Source organism: Pongo pygmaeus, chromosome 4, assembly GCF_028885625.2.
Source record: "Pongo pygmaeus isolate AG05252 chromosome 4, NHGRI_mPonPyg2-v2.0_pri, whole genome shotgun sequence".
Taxonomy (NCBI): Eukaryota; Metazoa; Chordata; class Mammalia; order Primates; family Hominidae; genus Pongo; species Pongo pygmaeus.
In genome coordinates, this window is record NC_072377.2 from 126,768,461 (window position 1) to 126,792,086 (window position 23,626).

General features: G+C 39.2%; 1 protein-coding gene and 1 pseudogene across 7 annotated transcripts in view; both read left to right on the forward strand.

The window, feature by feature from the left end:
- Positions 1-23,626, forward strand: part of SNCAIP (synuclein alpha interacting protein) — a 152,242-nt gene that overhangs the window by 53,165 nt on the left and 75,451 nt on the right. For all 7 annotated transcript variants that reach the window (XM_063665164.1, XM_063665166.1, XM_063665168.1 and 4 more), the window contains exon 2: positions 20,678-20,780. In XM_063665164.1, the coding sequence (XP_063521234.1) occupies positions 20,724-20,780 (57 nt within the window). In that variant the 5' untranslated portion in view covers positions 20,678-20,723. The remainder of the gene's footprint in view (positions 1-20,677; positions 20,781-23,626) is intronic.
- Positions 9,150-10,121, forward strand: LOC129037352 (uncharacterized; annotated as a pseudogene).

The window sequence follows — 23,626 nt, forward strand, 5'->3', positions numbered from 1 at the left end:
TTTACGGACTCACCCTGAATTCTTTCTTTTGCAAGATGCAAGAACCCTCTCTTGGGGTCTGGATCAGGACTCCTTTCCCATTAACAGGATTGTAGGTGTGAGCCACTGTGCCCAGCCAATTTTCAACATTTTTTTGTTCAGATATTTGACATAGATGGAAGACTTTAACTGGATATTCAAAAATTATATTCAAGACGTATGTGTTATTTGTACCACCACATCCTTTGCCTGCTTATAATGAAAATAAAACAATGTTTATGAATGTCATGCTAATGAAGTCATTTGCACTAAGTGCTTTGATACAAAGGTGCAGTCAACAGCCAATTTGAGGCCAAGTTGCTTTCATGTAAAAAATTTTTTTTCATTAATTTCGTTTTCTTTATTACTTTTTTTTTTATATTTCAATAAATTTTAAAAGTGTGGTGGACAGAACAATGCAGGAGACCTGTATTCTCCCCACCTGTGCCATTAGAAAGCTGTGTGACCATAGGGAAGTCACTGGGCCCTTCTAGATCTCTTTTTTCCTCATTTGTAGACCTATACAATTGTAAGAGATAATCCTAAATTTTTAATATATACTGTTCAGTGCCTTTTTCCGGTGAAAGAAAACGTAGAAAAGAATAACTGTTAAAAAGAGACATATATAAAACATTTGGGTAAGACTAGAGTTTGAACATAAATGTATCTCAAAAGAATCTGCCATCTGTATTGGTGATCTCTCTTCCCCTTGGCTTCCTGCCTACTTTGTTGCCCCCATGCCCAACCCATATTTAATCCCATTTAGCTTATTTACTCCTGTGAAATGTCCATCTTCTTTTTACTTTCCCCAATTCCCTGTCTGGACTCTTTAGAACCATGAACCTTATTAATTTTTTTAGAATCGTGACCAATTTTATGATATATGCTTTTCCCCAAAATGCTGTATGTCTTATGTTTATTTTTAAATAATTAGGCCATGATTTGTTTGGGGGTATGACTTTTTCTATAGTACTGGTACAAAAAATGTGAGATACCTTCTATGGCTAAGCCAAACTAGGCTTCTTATAGAAAGATCCCTCTAGCCAGGCGTGGTGGCTCACACCTGTAATCCCACCACTGTGGGAGGCGGAGGCAGGTGGATCATTTGAGGTCAGGAGTTTGAGACTAACCTGGCCAACGTGGTGAAACCCCATCTGTGCTAAAATTACAAAAATTAGCTGGGCGTGGTGATGCATGCCTGTAATCCCAGCTACTTGGGAGGCTGAGGCAGGAGAATCGCTTGAGCCTGTGAGGTGGAGATTGCAGTGAGCCGAGATCACACCACTGCACTCCAGTCCGGGCGGCAGAGTGAGACCCTGTCTCCATAAAAAAAGAAAAAGAAAGATCCCTGTTTGGTCTCATGGTTTTATTCATTAATACTTTTCCATTCATTCAAAATATTCTTGAGTGTCTTCTTTATGCCAAACTCTGTGCTGAGCACTGTGGGTTATGGTGAACAAGCCAGAGGATCTCATCAGGGGGGATGCAGATGCATGGACGGATAATAATAGGAAGTCATGGTAAGTATGTCGAGTGTCATTTGCTGGGGAATTTTTCACGGAGGAAGAGGCAGGTAGACAACCTAGACTTGAAGTCAGGTGTAAACTTAAAAGCTTCCTTAGGAGTTACTTCCTAAGTAACCCCTAAGCTGAGTTTTTGAAAAATAAGTTTAAAAGGCAAGCAAGTGAATTAGTCAGGGTCAAGTCAACATAAACAGAAACCATTCTAAATATTTTATACAGAGGAAAATTATAATAGAGAATTCGTTACTCCAATGCTGAAAGAGCTGAGACACCAAACTAAGCAAGATAAGGCAATCTTGATACTAGCAAAAGCAGGGAAGCCACCAGCTCCCCTAGGGCTTAAAGGACAAAGGGAAAAGGTCTATTACCACCCACAAGTTAGGGCCACTAGCAAAGCTGGAATGATGTTCAGCTGCTGAAGAGTTACAGGAGCTGATGACATAGAAGACACTGCCTGTGACAGGGTGAGTATGTATGTGTATGTGAGAAAGAGAGACAGAGAAAGACTAAGTCCCTTCTCCAAGCCCTCCAGTCTTCTGATTGAGTCTGCCATTGGCCAGATTTACCTGGAAGCCAGTCAGTTGGCAAAGGAGCCTAGGAAATATCATTTCCTGAGAGAATATATCTGAGAGTAAATAGGCAAATGTTCACACCATTCATTGGCAAGTGAAAAGCCAAAGGTTGGGTGTTGGATGGCTTGGTGTGGTCATGAGAGAAGGAGGACGTATACAGAGGTATCAGCATAAGCCAAAGCACCAGGACAAGAAACAGCATGAGATATGCACAGAATCTCAGTCTGTGTCATAAAGTTTCCAGTATGAGTCAGAGATTGATAGGAGCTGAATGTAGGCAGGCACCCAACATGAGAGGCTTCGTGTGACTTAACGGAGTTGCAGCTATCTTCCCTGTAGGCAGTGGGAAAATTCTGAAAGGTTTTCAACAGGGAAGTGGCAAGCCCATATTTGTATTTTAGGTCACTTTGACAGTTGTGTAGACTCCTAGAATGATTTTGTAGAAGCAAAAATCTAATTTATTTGCCTTTGTCTTGTCCTTCTCAAATTCATTCAAGCAAGAAACAATGAGAAGCAGCAGTAAGAAAATGGTAGGAAGGATGGAAAACATAAAAATTTAATTGACAGGATGATTGGATGTACAGGTGAGGGAGAGGGAGGATCCAGGGTTGGTACCCAAGTCTCTCACCTCAGCTGTGGATGATGGTATTGTCAAGTAAGGTTGAGTTGGGAGCCTAAGGGACATCAAGCAGAGATATCCAGGAGCAGATGGAATCTGTACACATAGGTATTAGTGGGTGAGTGAGAAGAGAAGTGGACCAAGACTTGACCATAGGGAGCAACAAATGTAAAGCCTTAAAAGAAAAAGAGAGTATCAGACAGGTCCAGGTGTGATTGGATTTAGTGGTAGAAGATGATCTTGTTCTAGATCATTTTCAGAGGAAAAAGTAGTAGAAACTAAATTGTGCTGGGTTAGGAAGTAAAAGGAAGACAAGAAAGTAGCAATGGTAAATGTAGATGTGTATTTTGAGAGTTTGGATAAGACAAGAGAAAAGACGGGATGAAATCCAAAGTTGGGATGGGTTTCATTTGCAGGGTTGGTGAGACTTGAGGATGTATGTGGTCAGGTTCCAAAAACCAGAGATGAGTTTCTTTAGAGGATAGAGTAGAGATAGAGACTAAGGGGCTCAGGGCTGGAGTCAGGCCTGGAGACACTTGGGGGAATTTCCCACAACTGTTTGCCAAGGAACTGCACTTATGCTGCAAAGACAGTGCATTTAGAATTCCAGTCTTGGCAAAGAACCCAGGTAGCACTTTCCCGTTTCAAGCAGAAAGTGCCTTTATTACTGTGTGTGTGATTTTTGGAGATAAATAGTAGCAAAAACTAGCAGTTGTATAGCACTCTGCATCCTTCAAACTGGGCTCAGAGTTTCATTTGAATCCTATGATTGTCTCATAGCTGTGTGTGCGTAAACTATATATATATACACACACACAAACACACATATATAAATATAAGTGTATACATACACACATAGGTCTATATATATTTTATAGTCTCTGAGAAACTCATTAGGAACCTGAGACACACAGCAAATAGGACTTGCCAAACCTTTCATAATTCATACATGATTTAACCCAAGTCTTCTGACTTTGGAGTCGTAGGGCCATCTTTAACAGACTTTGTCATTGCAATTAACAGACTTTGTCATTCTGATAGATTGGCCTAGAGAGTGGCAAGTATATAGGCACTGTCCCCTTCACTTTACTTCCTGGTTCCCTAGGCCTTTCAGCCTCAGACAGTCTGGGGGCCCCTCGTTTGGATACCCTAGTGTTCCAGGTAGTAAATGGTTTTGCTGAGTACCATAGAGTCAGTTTTCCTATGATGGCAGCTCCTCCCCTCCCAGCCTCCTATATTCTGGGGCTCTTCCTTTCCACACACAAGAAAAGGTGCCTCCCGAGCCCTCGTACTTGCAGAACTTTTCATCATGGCCTCATTTTCAAATTCTGTCATCCTTCTCTGCTACCAGATTTCCAGTTTTTGAACCTCGTATATTCAGAAATCATACATTTCTCCCCATTTCTACTCAAGCCCATGCCACACAAACCTGGTGGGACTCCTGACTCTGTCATGTACCAGCTGGAACTAACTGAGCAAGCGACTCAGCCTTAGTGAACCTAATGATACCTTGCAGAGTTATTATAAAGATTTCAGGAGATAACTTATTTGAAGGATCCAGCTTAGTGCCAGGCTTAATAAATCTTAGCTCCCTTCTCCCATCAGAGTGGCATGGAGCTCTTATCCACATTTCTCAGCAGTTAGCGCAGTAATATAATTAGCAACATTAGTATATCTAAAAGGCAATTACCATTTAATTGCTCTGGCCCCAGCCAGCCTGAAGTTTCTCTCCATTCACTTTTAATTTGGGGTTAGGGGTTTTTAGTCCTACCCTGGCTGGTCACAAAATCACTGCCTCAGAGAGAATTGAAAATAGCTGTAGGCAGCCATTGATTACACAGTAAGAGATTTGGTAATTCCTTCCATTTTGTCCTATATAAAAATGCACATATCAGTTTGCTCCTGGCCGGTGAACTAATCAGTTTCAAGCAGCATTTTTCTGAGTCAGTGAAGGATCGTCTTTGGTCAGACCAGCTCTGATTTCAAGAAGGCAAGCACTCCCACAGATGCTCCACACTGATCTTCATTAAAATAAATTAGTGCCCTTGTATAGGTTCAGACTCAGAATCAAGTTTCAGCCATCCTTTCTTAGAAGACATTTATTTATATTACATACTCAATTTAAAGGAGCAAATGCCCTTCTCTCAGCCTGCGAAGTCTGTTTATCTTAGAGCTACTGTGAGAATATAATGCCCAAATGAAGGCAGTGTGTTTTATTTCTCCTCCTCTGACCCAATGTCGCATAAAGTAACAGCAGTCTCTAATCAAGAGGAACCCAATGTACTTTGAGATTTCCAGTCAAAATCTTTAATATTCGAATGGCACATGTGCATTTGAGGAAACCTAGATTGCCTTAGGCCACACGGAAAGCATTTACATCTGAACCGCTTTACATATGATTGTGAGTTAAAGCAAATTCTAAATAACTTTTAGCAGCTTGAGATTTGGAAAACAGCCTGGCCCATATAAATTCTCCCTTAATTCTTTTTCTGTTAAATCTTATGCCAAAGTAAATGGAAGCTGTAGAGAACCTTTGAACTCAGTTCTCAAAGGACCTCGGTGAAGATGAATTGGCAGAGCCAATGTTGGGTTTTCAAAGGAAGATTTTTTTTTTGTTCCCCCTTGAAGTGTCCACATCACAGTCACCTTCCTTGGCGAAGGATGCAGTCTTGCTTTCTGGACCTTCTTGGCTCTGGACCATGTATGTGCCTCTGAGAAATGGGCTTTCTGCTGTAAGGAGCTCCTCAGTGGGCCTCTTCAGGACCCTTGGGGTTGGCATCCAGACTTCTTAGCTCCTTTGCTTCACAGTTCAGTCAGCTGCACTTTTCTCTTTCCAAAAGAGTTACTGAATGCAAGAGCCCTGGGGTTCAATGCCACCTCTTCCTGCCACTTAGAGCAAGTGGATTCACTTTTCCAAGGTTCACTTTCCTTTTCTGTGAACTGGAGATTAAAAATAGAATGGTATATTTCAAAATAGCTAGAAGAGAAAAATGGTAATGTTCCCAACACTAAGAAAAATGTTTGAGTTGATGGATATCCCAGTTACCCCGATTTGATCATTACACATTGTACACAGGTATCAAAATATTACGTTTCCAAAATATATACATCTATTATATATCAACAAAAAAATCTGTATGCTCAAAAAAACTAGTATGGCCCACATGGATCCCACATGTCTCTGAACATTTTGCTCTTGTACTCATAGCCATGCAGTTTATTACATTGGATTATTCTTTTTATTGATATTAATTTATTGATATTAATTAATTATTAAAATATAAATGTATTTTATATTTCTTATACATGTATGTATGTAATATAATGTAACATATATGACATATATTGTACTTTAGTGTGTTCTTACTGACAAATCCTATGCCTCTGGAAGGATGGGACAATTGCACCCTGTGTACCATCCTTAGAATCCAGGCCATGCTGAGCACACAACTGCTTCCTAATAAACAGCTAATTAAGTGCGGTCTTATGAAGGTACCTCTTTATCCTTCTGTTTCATAGTTATCAACAGAAAGTATTATTTATCAGTCAAGCAAATATTCACAAAAATTAACTTTGTTCCCCTCATATTTTAATGTGTGCTGTTTCTCTAGTCTAGATATAACCCTGAAGGAAAAAATGGCACATATTTTTTGTCCTTTTTATCCTAATGCAAAGGAACATATGACATGTTTGCTAATTGTTTGCAAAATTTCATATAAGCTTTTTCTGGTTTTGCAAAATATGTTTTTCTAATTAGTCCTTATATCATGCATGTAGAAAGTCAGTATTATTTGCTATAAATTGTTACTACTTGTGTAAATTTGAGAAATAGCATCACTTAGACAATTTCTCAATTTATCATGCCAAAACTGAATCTCAAACTCAAGTGGGCTATATGCCGCCTGCTGTTTAGAGTTTTTCTTAAACTGCTCTACAGAGTTACTTCAGGCTTGGGGCTGGGCCTGGTGGCTCATGCCTATAATCCTTGTGCCTTGGGAGGCTGAGGCAGGAGGATCACTTGAGACCAGGAGTTTGAGACCAGCCTGGGCAACATAGTGAGACACTGTCTCTACAAAAAAAATTAAAAATTGGCTGAACATGCTCCTGTAGTCCCAGTGACTTGGGAGGCTGAAGCAGGAGGATCACTTGAGCCCAGGAGTTCAAGGTTGCAGTCAACTCTGATCAGATTTCTGTTATCCAACCTAGGTAACAGAGCAAGACCTTATCTCAAAAAAAAAAAAAAAAAAATACTTCAGGTGGTCATTGTGCCTCTACTTACACACTGCCAGTATAGGGGCTAACTACTGCTGAAAACAGCCTTTTTCCATTTCAAGCAAGTCATCTTGAGCTGGTGTACAGAATGCTTGGAGGTCTTTATGAGGTACAGAGGTATAAACAACCATATTTATTACTGTCTTTGAAAGAGAGGGGAGAAGACAAATTGCCATGCAAAAACCTGCATGACTTGTATATTATAAACTGAAAGAAACTCTTCTCAGTGTGTTATATATTGGGTGTACCAATTATAAATCATTAGAGGGAGACTGAGAAAAGTCAACAGAAATCTGCAATCTGACATGTGTGGAAAGGCAGTGACTGAGAACTGGTGGTTTTGGAATCAGTCCTACCTGGCTTTGATTCCTGTCATCATTATTAGCTTTGAGCAATCTGGACTTCTATTTCCTCATCTGTGAAGTGAGAGTGATATTAAAGATTAAATCAGATTAAAATTTTAAAGCAAAACACCAACACAGTGTCTGGCTCAAGTTGGTGTTAAATAAATAATACCCAGCATTATTATTAGGTTATTTTATTATTAGAACCACAGGGGTTTCTATTTGACTGATAATGGATGTTTCTTAAAGAAAAATGTGTGAGGACTCTGAGTTGACTGTCTTAGTAGCCAATTAGGGGAAAGGGGGTTAATAGAAACTGTCAGCCCCCAGTCGCCACCTCCCCACAGTAGGGTTGTGCGGCCCAGCTTTCCCATCTGCTTCCACAGCCATAAACCTCTTATCTAACCTGCAGCACTAGGAGTTTTTCATACCCTTTCTGAAAGGGTTGACCAATACCAAATACTGATCATATCTTTATGTAAATAAAACATCAGCTAATTTCTTATTCTAATCTGTATTTTTTTGGTCAGGCCAATGTTGTGTTTCTAAAACAGCTCTCCTCCAAAAAAGCTGTAATTTGCAACATTTGCCAGTTTCCATGGTGTAAATACTCCCAGCATGGCCAATTGTAAGCTCTTAACACAAAGTCACTGAACACAGAGTTTGGAAGAGATGTGCACAGCTGTTCAAGTTGTTGCCACTCCATTACACCACTGGCCCAGGCTAAAGCTTATGTTTAGATAGTATAGGACAGGATGATTGACAACAGCAAAACCTACAAGCAAATGCAGTAGAGGGAAAATAGTTTGTCCTAGAGTGGATCACTGTAATATACTTGGATTCATCCAGAAAGTGAGTTCATGCCAGATTACTCGAGCAATGTATTTCAATGCCATCTTTCTGTTCTTGTTCTGTACTCTCCAGTCATACTTAGAAGAGAAATATTTCCCTAGCCTCTTGTGCTGTAGGAAGGAAAGTCTCCCTAATCACTTCTCAATTGTTTGAATGTTTCCTTCACCAATAGTTTAGATATTTGCTCGTGGACATAATCCCCATGTTTATAAAGATGTCTTCTTTTTCTCCCTCCTCTTTCCCTTCCCCCTCTCCCTCCCTTCTTCCTTCCTTCTATATAACCATCCTTACTTCCTTCAGAAGTATTTTCCACCATCTTTTGTATTTCTAACATCCCTACAAGATCATCAGAACAGGCAATAGTACTTCTGCTTTGCAAAATTGTAGAGAAACTAGAAAACCATTCTACTTGTATAAATCTCTGTCATGTTATTACTCTCATTTTTAATTTGTCATTTTGTTATTTTGAAATCTTCATTGTTATTGAGACATCCCTTACTTTAACTTTCTTCCATGAGTGGAGTGGTGTACTTTCAACCTCTGGCTTTTCTTTTGTGTCATAAATTTAATTTTATTCTCTCCGTCACAGTTTTTGAAACTGTATGATACTGTATATAGGAAATTGTATTACAGTACTGTAAATACATTTCTGAGGACTTTTAATTAAGTGATGATACCTAGAACTTTCTCATCATAGTGAAGTCCCTGGAGATGACAAAATAGAATCCTTTTGGGAAGCAGTTCTGTTTGCAGCATCTCATCACTGGAGCAAGCAGAATTCTGTTACAGACTTTGAACTGTTAGGGTGATATCAGTTGATGATTTTGTCAACATAGTGGATTTATTTAAAAATCCAGGTTGTCTCACTAAAGTCCTCTTAAAAGTTTTCCAAAGGCTAGTGACAAACAGAAGAGAAAAAGACATTTGAGATAACAATTCGGCATTTACCATGAAGCCCTTTGCAGACGTGCTTGAGATCATCACTTGTACCATCCTAATCTTCATGAGCATCGTGGGAAACACATGTTTGTTTTATTCTACAAGAAGATGTATCACTGGGCATTTACAGACATCCTTTCTTCTAATTTTCAATCTTATTTTTGTCCACCTTATTAAAAACTTGGTGGTGAATGTTATGAAAATTGTTTACTCTTCTGGTATCATGTTGGATTCAGTTGGCTGCAGAGTTCTGTGCTTTACATCAGCCCTGACAACTTCACTGGCCATCTGGTTCATGTTACACTTTGCATTGCTTTACCACTGGAAGCTTTACCAAATTGCCCACCCCTTGGGTGAGAATCCAAGCCTGGACCAACAGAAGCATTCCTTGAAGGTGGTTTCTGTACTTTGGGTAGCTGGTGTGGTGGTATATATCCCAGTTTAAATTCATACTAGAAAACCAGAATTCTCGAATGCAGGAAATGATACAGATCCCTTGTCTACTAACAGGATGTACATGGATTGCCCAGTTGTCTTTGGAAACAAGCAGGTAGAGTTTTTCTATGGGAAAATTTTTTTGGTTCTGATTGATATTCTTCCTTTAGCTATTTTAGTTTTTGTCTGTTTCTGGATGTCTTTCCTCCTTTCAGAGAGAAAGAAGATGACATATGGTGACATCTGGATTGGAGATGATGATTCAGAAATTGAAATCCTTAGAGGGGCCAAGTTCAGTATTTTATTAATGTTGCTGATCACTCCACTTTGGATTTCTCACTTTATCTTAGTCTGTTTCTTGAAAGACTTGGCAGCATGCAGCTTTATTCCAGCTGTTCTTACAGCCCTCTCTTCAAGCTTCTCTGCTCTCAGTCCTTTCTTGCTTATGTCGGTTAATTACAAAATGAAGTTGGTGACCTTCTGTGGTGCCAAAGAGGAAAAACCCACACCACAGCCTACAAATGTTATTCTTTCTCCATATGCTTAATGGCAAAGAATTCAAGTTTAATTATTGGAAAACAGACCCTGTCATTGGAGAGTATAGCTAGAGTTTTCATAGCACTCATCAACAGTTTCTGAAAGGGCCTCTAGAAAACTGACTCCTCTTCAAAAATAGACTTCAGAGGAAACTGTGCAAGAAAATATACGAACATTAAGCTATTATATGTTAAAAAATAGTCATCACAACATTTGTTATTTAAGACAATACTGAGAGTTCTAATGTAAAAATTATAAAGCAACTCAACAGTTTTCAGTCTGGAAATGAACTCAACATAAATAATATATTATTTACTCTGTGCAAAATATTGTGTTTAAAAAACAACATATTGATGAAACTGAAGATAATACTTCCTAGCTGAATTTTAAAGGTACACATAAATAATCTTATGTTGTTTTTGAAATGCTTCCACACATACTAGAAGTGTATTAGGTAGGTGTGCAGTGTTCAGTTTTTGCACTTTTAATAATAGTACCTCATCTATGGTGGAAGCAGGTTTTGTTCATCATCTCTACCCTAAGTGTCTTTAGTAAATTAGGGCCAAATGAAAGCATTGGATTAAAGAATTAGTACTTGCTAAGTCATACTCTATGTTTATGTACAGATGTGCAAATATTTGGTTGTTCAGACATTTAACTCACTATCCTTGCCTAATCATCTAAATATATATTAAACTATACTCTTTTCTTCAGAAAAAAGGACATTATTTTATAGGGAATTTATCTCCTTTTAGTTATCAAATTGGTACATTTACAAATAGGAAGAATTTATAAAACCTTCATAATAATTTGATCTCTGGATTTTGATTCAATAAAAATAAACACATTATAATTCTAATTAAAAATATATGGCTGGGTTTTTCTTTTTCTCAGTTAGCCGGGTTAGCTCTTTGGACTGCTTCCGATACAGTGAGTAATTATTTTCAGTGTCTTCACATACATTTATGTAAGCATTGATTTTTAAGCAAATTCTTAGTAGATTTTTGCTTTATTTTTTTCATTTTTCTTCTGTGTTAATAGACCTGGGATTTATTATACTGTCATTCTAGTGAATAGATATCCCCAAATTGAGACCCTGGTTCTAAAAAGGCTGCATTGAAAATTATAAAACTGGACCTCATTAACAGAAGACACTAAGAACATCTTTGTAGCCATGAAGTGCTATAGAGAAAGGAAATTTTAAAGTAGCCAAGGCCCAAATTGTGTAAAGTTATGTGTGCCAATGTCTATCTCTTGTATAGTACAACAAATTGAAAAAAATAATAATAAAAATAAAAAGACCTAAGTCCCTCTGAGATTGCTGGGTGGTCTTCATGGGAAATGCTTAGTTGAGTCCACTGAGGCAGCTTAATCGAAAGGGCACTAGGCATGAATCCTGTGTAATGAAGTTAACATCTGGATAGATGTGGCATGTGGGGAAGAGGTCACCATCTTTTAATTAAGTGCAGATGTAGCCGAAGCTGAAGATAGCCATTAGCTTAGGTAGTGGTTCTAAAATGTGATTCTGGGACCAGCAGAATCAGCATCACATGGGAACTTATTACAAATGCAAATTATTGGGCACCACCTTGACCTACTGAATCAGGAAGTCTAGGATTTGGACCCAGCAGTCTTTTTTAATAAGCCATCTGAGTGACTCTCGTGCACTCTAAAGTTTGAGAATAACTCATCTAGGATTGCTCCAAAGTTTAATCCTCATGAACAATCAGAATGAAGCCAAGATAACTGACTGAAGATGTAGTCTTCAATGATCCCATGCATGCTGCTGTTGTGTCTGCTTCTCTCTAAAATGGCAATCAGGGTTGTGATCTGTGTTCCATACATACTCAATAATAATTTCCAAACACATCCACTGTAGAAATTGAGTAATCTTTGCAAAATCAAAAATAAAGCATAACCATTTCAGGTGTGCCAAAAATTTGGAAGTTGGATTTGGATAGTTTCTTGTACATAACTGAATAAGGGCTCCAGTTCCCAGATTATTCCATAGTTCCCTTCCAGAAGCCAGTGCAAGACACGGTTGGTTGGCTTAAGCCCATGCTCAACTTCCCAGTGCTTGAAATGTTTTCTTTTTCTTTCCAGATATTTTCTTCTATGTGGACCTCATTAGGTCATAGTTTTGTTCTTGTGGAATTGATAAGTTTTCATTTACAACAAGGAACAAATCGTATGTTCACTGAATGAACAATATTCCAGTTCTCTTTTAAAAATTAGTTTGATTTTAACTCTCTTGCTCCCTCTTTTCTCTCCCTTAACCTCCAATTTCACTCAAGTTCCTGGTGGGATTATGATGACAGATGAAAGAGAATAGGGAAATTCAATAGAGATGGTCATGGCAGCACTCTGAAGATGTGTAAAATTGGTAAGGACTGTCCTGAGGACCTGGTTTAGTTTCATGGGTGTTTGTCAATGCCATCTCAGACTACACAAAATCTTTTGAGCTGGGAGGCTGTCTATTCCTCCTTCACAATGCAGGATTCTGATCTTCTTCTCTCAGAGGACTTCTGTTTGAAAAATTTCTTGCTGAGGTGGGTGTGATTTCACAAAGCAGCCCATTCCATTAAAGCCCATTTGAAATACCATACTTACAAAGTCTTTACTGAGACTGACATCCCTGATATGTCCTCCAAAATTTACCCTTGAAGTTAAATCCTCCTTTTACTTGCAGGATCTTTAGATTCTTAGAGAGGAAAGGTTTTTTCTCTTCACCAAGTTAGAAATTTCCTTAGTTGTATTGCGTTAGACAGTTTATCAACCACTGGTTCTCTTGGCTTCCTTACTCTGTCTTGGTATATTCCAGATAACCTGTGGCTTTTTAAAGAAGTGACACTCAGAACTGAATACAATATTTTTTTTCTTTGTGTATGTGTATGCATTTGTGTTTGCATGTATTTTTTTCTATTATACATTCTTTTATCTTCTCCTGCACAGCTCCTGTGAGCATGGATTCTTTCCTTCTTCCGAAAAGAATTTTAAATGTTCAACTCATTTTAAATCACACACACAAGAGAGGGGTGGGAGGGAGACACAGAGAGAGAGAGAGAGAGAGAAAGAAAGAGAGATCAGATTTAAAGGTACATAAAATATGTATATCTGTCCTAGGCTTAAAAACTAGTCTCTCCAAGCTCTCAAGTTCAGGTATATGTTAGTTTGTTCTCAATATTTGGATTTCAGAAACCATGAAATGACCTCCAAATCACTTGCAAGAATTTTAATATATAAATTAAGGGGCAAAACTACAAAAAGACCAATCCTTACAGGGATTTTTAAGAGAAATCCTGATCTCTAGAATCAAGTTTTCTGAAACAGTGCCTAAAACAGTGCCATCTTCCTTGCCTTTTGAATAAGACATTAAAAAGGATGGTCATAATCCAATTTTCTTTGAAGGTGAAGTTAAAGACTTAAATCAACTGGGTATGGAATATGTTGTCTTATAGACTAGTTCAGGGATACCTGTGGGTAAGGTATGTTAGAGACACAAGGTCTACACGTTTTGTTGATGATGATGATGATGTCTACCATTTCTGTTTAATCTCTCCTGGAAAGAAGGGTAATTCATTTGGAGTTAGGTTCATGAACATCCAAACAATACAATTCAGGGCTAGGGATGTCTGGAATTCTGACCTAGATGGTTCAAAGACATACCCATGATTCAGAGCAGTCCAGGGCAAGTCGGAAGAGCACTAGACTGGTTAGCAGGAAATGATTTGTGTTAGCTGGGTTTGCCTCTACTTAGTAGTGCATAACCTTGGTGGAATATTCCTGAGGTTTGCCATCTGTAAAATATGAAAGATATGATTGCAAATTACAAATTATGGTGCATACCTTCTGCCTCCATCACAGGTTGCAGTAAATAAATTGAGCTAAAAAATGTTGAAGATGATTCTTAAAAATAAAATGTTTGACACAGAGGCCGTGTTGCCTTACCTGGTCATTTTGACAAGTTGAAGTAGGAGAGAAAAATACTAGACTTAAAATCAGAAGCCCTGGTTGCGTGAATTTGAGGCAATTACAGAACCTCTCTGAGCCTTGGTTTCCTTATCTCCACAAAAGAAATTATAAAGACATTTGTCTCCCAGCATCTGTGTGAGACTAAGTGATCAAGTATATGTAATAGCACCCAATCCTAAATCTTGATACAGAGTTTTCTTCACAAATTTTTCTGTGGGTGTTTCCTTCAGGACAGCAAGGAAGAAATGCAGGCTCTCCTCTAGGAGCTAGAGCAGGCTCAATATATTACATTGAAGTCCCTTGTTTGATATCAAACATTCACTTGTATTTTTACAAACATGCCAGAAATTTGATATTCCAAGATGTGCCCTGTGTTCACTCTGGCTTTGGAAATACTCCCCTGACAATCCCTATTTATCACCCCACCCTCGCCATCACCCTTCAAGACCCCTTTGCAGAAGCAAAAATACAGCAATCAATGCTAAATCAATGTTATGCATCTTTCTGGACATTCTGTTCCAGAATTCTCACTTCCAGGCCTGTTCCCATACTGAAAGCACAGACAACTGGAACACTTCCTCCTGCCCCAACCACTCCCTCCCCATTCACACCTCCATCCTTCGGCTTTCAGCTTTGCCAGGCTGACTTCCCTTATCTCCAAGGTCTAGACTGGGTGCCTCAGCCTGCTGTGTATTTATTTGTCTTGGAGAGCACCACATGATATTGTAATAGCATGCCTTCTTGTTTGTCTCCCCTGGTACCATATACTTCATCCTGGTGTGGAGACTAGTGTAGGTCTTATCCACCACATGCATCCAGAATATCCCATAAATGAAGAAATGGATAAAGTCCACAGGGCTTGTGCTTTTTCTTTGTTCGTGTGTACTTCTTGGCTCTCCTTCAGTTGCCTCTTTCCAGTAGAAATTTCTTGCCTCTATCATTTTTCTGCTTCAAGATGAGGCATTTACTGACTGCCATGCTTCTGGCCACTGTTGAATCAAAGAGTGAAAGAAACCAAATCCAACATTTGGAATGAGTTTCTTCCTTGCCAGCCAAGCTACTGAGCCAACTGGGGACAACATTTCTACCCAGACCTTCCAGTACTTATTTTGTGATCATTTTAAGTTTTTATATTGAAGAAAGTAAGCCCAATATTGATGTCCAGGCTTTCAAATTGAAAATTTTTCCCAGTACAAATTTGGCAGGCGTGCATGCGTGTATGTGTGTGTGTGTGTGTGTAGGGGTGCAGGGAGCGGCTGTGTTTTCCCAAGTGCTGGTATATTAAAAGGTAAAGAAATAAGTTGTAATGCAAATCCATTGAAGTTACCTCATCACCGAATGTACTCTGCTAATTTATTTTGACAAATCCAACTTACTTTTAGTTACCAGGCCTCATAGTATACTGGTAAATGGAGCAATAGCGACTTTGGCAGAAAAGGAGAAATCTGTGTAACATGAGCCTTCAGAATGAGTCCAAGCTGACTCCTTGTAAAATGGAGTGAGGCAATACATTTTTAAAAATTTTTCAGTAGAGCAATTTATGTGATATGTGACTGTAGTCACAAATCAATGTGCCTTGTATGAGCCAAGCACACTAGAATGCATACACTAAAATGAGTGTAGTTTCTTAAGGAAATTTTGTTGGCCACTATAAGCTTTTTCCAGTGATGCTGCCATTATGCAACAGATTTTTGGAAGTCTTCATTTGGAATTATTTTCAAAGTCAGTTTTCCAGTCACAACAAAAAAATTAAAAATATCACCTGAATATCATAATACGGGGGTGGCAAGGAGGCTATTTTTTTAATTGCTTGTCTATTTTTTTATTATGCAATGTGGTTCTCAGTTATTTTGAGCTCTCTCCCAAAAGGAAACTTCCATGGAAGGTAGCAGTTGGGCCATCACTGAGGTTACTCATGAGAAGGTGACATAGTGTTGACAGACCCATTAGGGGCATAAGCCCCTCACACACACTTTAATAGGCACTGGAGGGACTTCTGTTCCTGGCAGTTTATCAAAGCTCTGTGAGAGTAGGAAGAGTCCTACAAACATTGAGTATAGTTGATGCTGTTTGTTTTGTTCTGAAAGCCGGGCATCAGTTTGGAGTTTGAGTAAGGTTTCTCCCAGTGCTGTGGGAACATCCAAAGAAAGGAGCCAAGCTGTCATTAGCAGCTTCTACACAGCATATAGTTCCCAGCAGCCCAGCCCTGTGTCCCCACATTCTAATCTGTTTCTTCTTTCCCTCTCTATCAATTTTCCTACCGAAATTGGGAGAGCTAAACCATTGAAAAATGTTTCCTTTACCTTTCTCAACTCACCCTCCCTGGCATTGCATCTCTCCCCACTTCAAAAAAAAAAAAATTAAAACACATAACATACAAGCCTAAATAAATAACAAATCAAGAATTGCCAATGCCAGTAAAAAGAAATGGGACAATACTCATGGTGGACAGATCTTGAAAGAGGTGTGCTGTGGGGAGAGGGGCTTACATGCAAAAGAAAGCCCTCGGAAGGCCTTAGAAAACCTCGGAACAAGTGATTGTAGCTTGTAGGGTCAGGGCTGATGGCATGGGGGAGAAATTCAGATTCACAAATGACTAGGTCCTGAGATCCAAAAGTGGCCTATGATGCATAGCAATAAAAATCCTATATAAAGGATTTTTGTTTGTTTGTTTGTTTTTTGTGACGGAGTCTCGTTCTGTCACCCAGACTGGAGTGCAGTGGTGTGATCTCGGCTCACTGCAACCTCCACCTCCCGGGTTCAAGTGATTCTCCTGCCTCAGCCTCCCGAGTAGCTGGGACTACAGGCGCCCACCACCATGCCCCGCTAATGTTTCGCATTTTTAGTAGAGACGGGGTTTCATTGTGTTAGCCAGATGGTCTCCTGACCTCGTGATCCGTCCACCTCCGCCTCCCAAAGTGCTGGGATTACAGGTGTGAGTCACCGTGCCTGACCCTACGTAAAGGATTTTAAGCTAGCCTGCCCTTTCTGGAAAGCATAAAAAATGTATTTTGCTTAGGTATAAACCCACTCTTGTTGGCCTCAGTAGGTTGGCTCTCTTGCCTCCCAGCTGCTGGTTTGGGCCAGACAGAAGATGGCTTCAGAACTTTTTCTGGGTTTGCACTTGGCACGGCTTCCTCCCTTCCCCTGGAGTCACAGCAGTGAAGTGTCACCATGTAAATCCACGCCAATCACACAAAGCAAGAAGAACCCTTCCTTCCTCCAGCTGTAAAGTGAAGGAAACATAATCCCCACCTCGTAACATTTTATTATGTTTGCAAAGGTTTTCTTTTCCTAGTACTAAGAGATAAAATGGACATTCTGTGAAAGCACAAATTGTGATGTGCCAATAGTTTATTTGCAGGAAATTTTATTTTGTTGCTGTTATGGTATGAGAATTTAAAATGATCTTTGAATACAAATTAAATCTTAGAATACAAATGAAGTCAACATTTTTGGCAGGAGGCACCAATACAAAATTGGGGGTAATGGTTGTACTTATTGTTTAATACTGAATTCCTTTGAAGGGTCAAACACTCAAATGTCCCCAAGGCATGTCGGTGAGTAGAGCAGCCTCAGAGGGGCTCCGGGAAAATGGGGAGCACAGGCCCCATGGACAGGTAGGAGTAGCTGCGGCTTAGCTCCAGCCAGTTGTTGCCATGGGGACTGCAGACCCCTGTTGCCAGAGCTTCAGGTATTTAAAGCAAAGCCAGAAATCCAGAATTTTATGTGAAATCACCCAAGGTCTGCAAGTTGGCAACTGATTCAATTTTTTTTTTTTTTTAACACTGTTGGGGTCAAACAAATCACATCTGTGGGCCAGATTCAGCTCACAGGCCTCCAATGCATGCCCTCTGTAGCTGTGCTTTCTGTTCGAGCATGTTTGCCACAGGTCTGAAATAAGGCTTATTGGTTTCCATAGTGGATTGGTGTGCAGAGTGGGAGGTGTCAGAAGAGCAGGACGAGAAAAGCGACCACAGTTCACCTCATTGTCCTTATCATGTTTGATCATTTGCAGCAGCTACTCTAACCTGACCTTATTGCTTCCTATCTTGTCACTGATTCCTTTGAAAAGAGTGCCTGAGAGTGCCAGAGGCTTGGTGGAATGGCAGATGAGAGAAGAGGAGGCATTGTATTGGCCACTGGGACAACTGCAGACTCACTCTTACCTGTAAAGAAGCAGTTAATGTTGGGGAATGTATCAGGATTGGAAAACCACGGGGATTTCTGCACATTATAATTGAGAATGTAAATATTCTTAAAGTGGCACCCTGAAAGAGACAAGCATTGAAACCAGACAAAATAAATTGGGTCATAAACAGAATGAGACATCTTAAAGGAGATAGCATGTGGAGGCCTGCTGGGAAGTAGAGGCAAATTCCAGATGCCTAGGAGACTTAGTCTAAGGTGGGGTCATCCAACCCACAGAAATAAATATGGGCAGTGGCTTAAGACTTCCTGTAATGAGCTGCACCTGTTGTAAGTCTTGTGCACTTGCCTGTAGAATCAAGAACCTCACTACCATCCTGCAAGTGCGAATAGAAAGATTCCTGTTGTGATGCCATGAGTTATTATCTGCTGGTTATATTCTATTGGAATGGCTACACTCAACTGGATATTGCTGTCTATATTGTTGGAGCACCTCAAACAGGGGTGCAATGGTTATTTGTTAATTTGCTTAATTAAAACATGTTCATCCACATTTTATAGTTTCATTTATTTAAAGATCCATTTGGTTCCCAGCTCCGATGCATTTTTCTCTGCTTCATCTCCCCCTATTTCCATGTTCCTGCTGATGTTTGTACCATATCCTGACACCCAGCATCATCTTTGTGTTGTTCACCAAGGCCGTGGGAACAGAGTCTGTAAATCAGTAGTTCATCACGGAGTACAGAGTTAGTGAAAAGAAATTGGATTGGAAGAAAGTCTCCTAGTGAATATGCTAGTATCCAAAGAGTCTGGATTGTATCAGAATCCATCACAGTAGAAGAGAATGTTGTTTTGAGTAATTTCCAAGCAGAGTACATATATTTTCCTCTGAAAATCTTTGTGAATTGAAGAAAAGTGACATTTTTATACCAAGCAATTTGTTTGATAACCTATTTTCAGATTTCTACAAATAATAAAATTTCTGATTTAAAATGTTTTTTACAAATACAAGTTGGTTTTCTTTTCATTGTAAGCCTTACTGTGATTTCAGAAGAATTTTTAACATTGGCTAAATGGATAATCTCATTTAAACATGGAAGTAACATCCTAATCCTTTCTTGGATGGACTCTGTATCTATTGTAATTAAGACTTTAAAAATGGTATATACATATGGGAAAAAAAAAGAGAGGAAACAGGAAAATTAAATCAAGTGATGGGTTTGAGGTAAGGAATGGCAAGTTTTTTTTTTCTGTTTATCATAATTATACCATTTGTAGAGCTTAAAAAAGAAAGAATGGCTCAACATGAGGGGAAAAAATGCCTTCAGAACAAATCTCCTTTTAAAAAGTAGGTCTTTTTACACTTTCAATCTTATATCGGGAGGCCCATTTTCATCAGGCTAGATGTATTTTCACTTTCCAGTAATGCATTCCTTACTGTTCAGCAAGGTACACCTTGATTAGAGAATCAAAGAGGGCAAAATGAATTATTTCAGATACTCAAATCTGGGTATGCAAAATAATTTTTACAATAAGAAAGACAAGTTGCAGGAAGCAGAAGCTGATTTTGCTATCTGAGAGTTGGCGCTGCAGAAGATAACTGCTCACCAAGGCGCCGTCAGGAGATCTATATTTCTGCTCTTGACATCTGTAGGTGCCGCTGCCGCGGCTGATGGGGATGATGATAAGTGATGGGAAAATGAAGTGGGAGGTGATGTATCTTACTGTGACAGATTTAAAGGATTGCCCCAGGCGGCCCTGAGGCAAGAGCTGACTGAAGACGTTCTGGGGCCTGCATCAGGTCACTATGGCACAGTCAGGCAAAGCTGTTTGAGGCAGAGGGCAGTGCAATAACTCTGAGGTTTAAATCTGCACTTAGATCCTCTTTCTTTCTTCCTTTTTGAGGGGTGAACTGGAGGTTGTGCTACAAATTCTAAAATATCCGTTACTCTTGGTTGGTGGTATCTGTCTTGTGTTATTCCTATGGAGATGCAGTATTCATTGCTCCATGTACAACACCCAAGGCTATGCCCACAGGAAACATTTGAAAATGGCTTTCCTAAGATTTCCAGGCTGGCTCCCCATTTCCCAAAGCCCTGCCTTTTACCCTGGGTGTGGTAAGAGTCGGTGTGAATTCTAATATTGATTCTAGGGGGAGATTCTGACCGAAGTTACTGCTCTGGCAAAGACAAACAGGCACATATCAAATAAAGCAAAGGACTTTGAGGGCCCACTGGGGATCCACACTGGGGACCATGGAGACACTGTGGTGTTTGCTGCTACTGGAAAGCCAGGCTGTGGACAGTTGAAGGGAGGAAATGTGCTCCAAGGCAACACTAGCACCCAATAACCCTTCTCATCTTATTTGTTTAAATATAGACATTATTTTTGGTTGTAAAACAGCTAAATTTTTTTGCCTTTCTTTTCTGCTTCTGTCTCATTCAGGAATTTATAAGTATTTGACCATACTCAAAATGTGCAAGGAAGAATAATGGAAGCCCCTGAATACCTTGATTTGGATGAAATTGACTTTAGTGATGACATATCTGTAAGTACTACTGTATACAAGAAATGCTTTCAAGATAATCTGTCTTCAACTTCATAGCCTACTTTCGCCATTATAGTCTATATATCCTCAACTTTTCTGACTACATTTAGAAATTCACAACAGAAATCCTGTGTGGCAGACTCGGTGTGGTTTGGGGGGCTCTCTTAGACCAAGAAGTGAATCTTCCCTAAGTGTGTGTTTTGGAAGATGAGTCATTTAACTTCAATGAGCCTTTCATTCCTAATGTGTTCCAATGTTGTCAAAACTATTGATTGAGTATACTTATAAAATGTAGCCACTTTCGTAGAGTTAATTCCAAATTCTCTTATGTGGCTGGCTATTCCACAGCCAGCATTTTCTAGAGTTCACAGGGACACTGACTAAAGAATAGCCAAGTTGGAATTTATTAATTGATGAACAATAAAGAGAATCTTTCCAATCACTGTAGATATCAAAGCACAGATTGTAAGCTTGTTGGGAATATTAAGGAAAATTCGTGCAGTGATAAGGACTGGACTAGCTGACTTTTGAGGTCCTACTTAATCCTGTAATGCTGTGGGCTGATGAGTCTCTTAATTCCCATAACAGCCACAAACTTCCTGCTGCTTAAATCAGGACTGCTTGGAATGGATTGTCTACGTGCATCTTGCTTTGAGCTGCTTGTGCCTTATCTGGGACCACATAATCAATTCTGCTACACTAGCAAACATGTTGACCTGGAGTGCCCCAGCAAGATTGGCTAGCTCTCAGAGTATGTGATGAGAAGGTTGCTGTTTCTGAGCTAGACATATAAACTTTTCTTTCCAGGACCTTCAAGTTCACAACTTTTAACCTTATCTTCCATGGATCTCTCAGGGCCTGGAGCTTTGGGTCACCACTCAAAGTCACCACTTTAAAATTGTCTCAAAATGATGAACTTACTTTATCATGCCTCTGGCAGTTGTTTATTCATCTACTTTACTCCTTACCTTGAAGTAAAATATGCATACTGTACACAATAATTGGATTACTGGCATGAGTATGATGAATCACCTATTTTATACAAACTTGGATGAGTCTTTTTTTTTTGTACCAGAGAAATGTGAATTCAACATTTGCCTATTGCAGCTTCCAGACAATTTTTATTATTCGTCATTAAAACCAATGTGGAGTGAGCTTCTTCCTTCCATTGATATATTTTTGTCTATCTGTCTGTCTGTCTGCCTCTCTCTCTCTCTCTCTCTTTCTGTTTCTCTTTCTCTCTGTAAGTCACTATGCTTGACTTGGAAGTATTCAAAGCAAGGTTCTTTTATGATCACTCCCCTCACAGCCACTGTGGGAAAAAGCAAGGAATGTGAATGATAGCATGGGTGTATGTAGGTAGGATGGAAGGTGTTGTAGAAAGGGAAACTGTGTTATGATTGGGAGTTAGGGGGTAGCTCTCCGAACTTTGATAGTAATGTTGTGTTTTAAAAGCAAAGGCTTTGAAAGCAGCCAGCCTGGGCTGCTACCTTGTTCTGACTCTTACTGGCTGAATAGCACATTAACTTCACCTTTCTGAGATACACTTCAGGTTGTTTTGACGATTGAGTAAAATAATAATAAATGTGAAACACTTAGCTCGGCACACAGTAAGTTGCTCTTAAAAATGGTAGCTTTTGTTATTATTTCACTGAATAATACAATAATATTTATATGACCAATGGTGAAGAAAGAACTCAAGGGAAAACACTAGGCATAAAGTCAAGATTTTTTTTTAATACAACAGAGCAGTTGTATTTACAGAAGAATCATCTGGCAGCAGCCCATAATTTTGATGAATTGGGAATCTCCACTTGAAAGATAATAAAATACATTAAGCAATAACTAAAACCGTTTAGCAAACTAGGCTACAGGATTATGCAATAGTTGAGTGTCTATAACTTGACCACTCTAAAACATAAACAAAGATATCCATCTGTAATTGTGTAACTGCACCCAAAATTTCCCTCTTAAACATGTTTTGATTGTTTGGTCCTTTAACCTGCATTTAAACTTATATAAGATTTTGAAATTGCGTAGATTTGAAATTCTATGAAATTTCCTAGTAATTGATGAAATAATAATAATGGCTAACGTTTATTGAACATTTACCATGGGACAGGCATTATCTTGGTTAATCCTCACAGCAATCTTCTAAAGTTACTGTTTTTATCTTCATTTTACAGATGAGGAAACTGCAGCATGAAGATTTTGTATAATTTGTCCAGGGTCACCCAGCTGGTTAGGTGTATTCTGTCTCCAGAGTATTTACTTTTAGCCACAACACTTTACTGCTTCTCCGGGATGAATATAGTTTATTGCAGTGGTTCACATCAGGGGCAATTTTACCTGCCCCACCCCTACCCCAGAAACATTTAATAATACCAGGAGACATATTTGGTTGTCATACCGGGGAGTTGCTACTAGCATCTAGTGGGTAGAGACCAGAGAGGCTTCTAAACATCCTGCAATGCACAGCGCAATCCCCTACAACAAGAATTGTCTAGCCCAAAATGTCAGTAGTACTGAGAATAAGAAATCCTAGTCTATTTAAATCCACTTGAAACTGAAGATGCTCTACTTTGGCAACTTCTACAACATAGATTATTTTATCATAATTTAGTGTGATCCAGACTTCATACCTTAGAGAAGCCAGAATCATACTGTTCTAACTTAATGAATACATGGAAAAAGAACTGGAGACAACCTCTTAAATACTGGAATGATTGTTCTCAGGCTGCTTAGGTAAGCTAGGAGCAATGAATGTTACAGCTTCTTTAAGGGCTAAATGGAGATTATTCAAATGCTAAAAATGAAAAAATAAAGTGCTAATTCACTGGCATAAA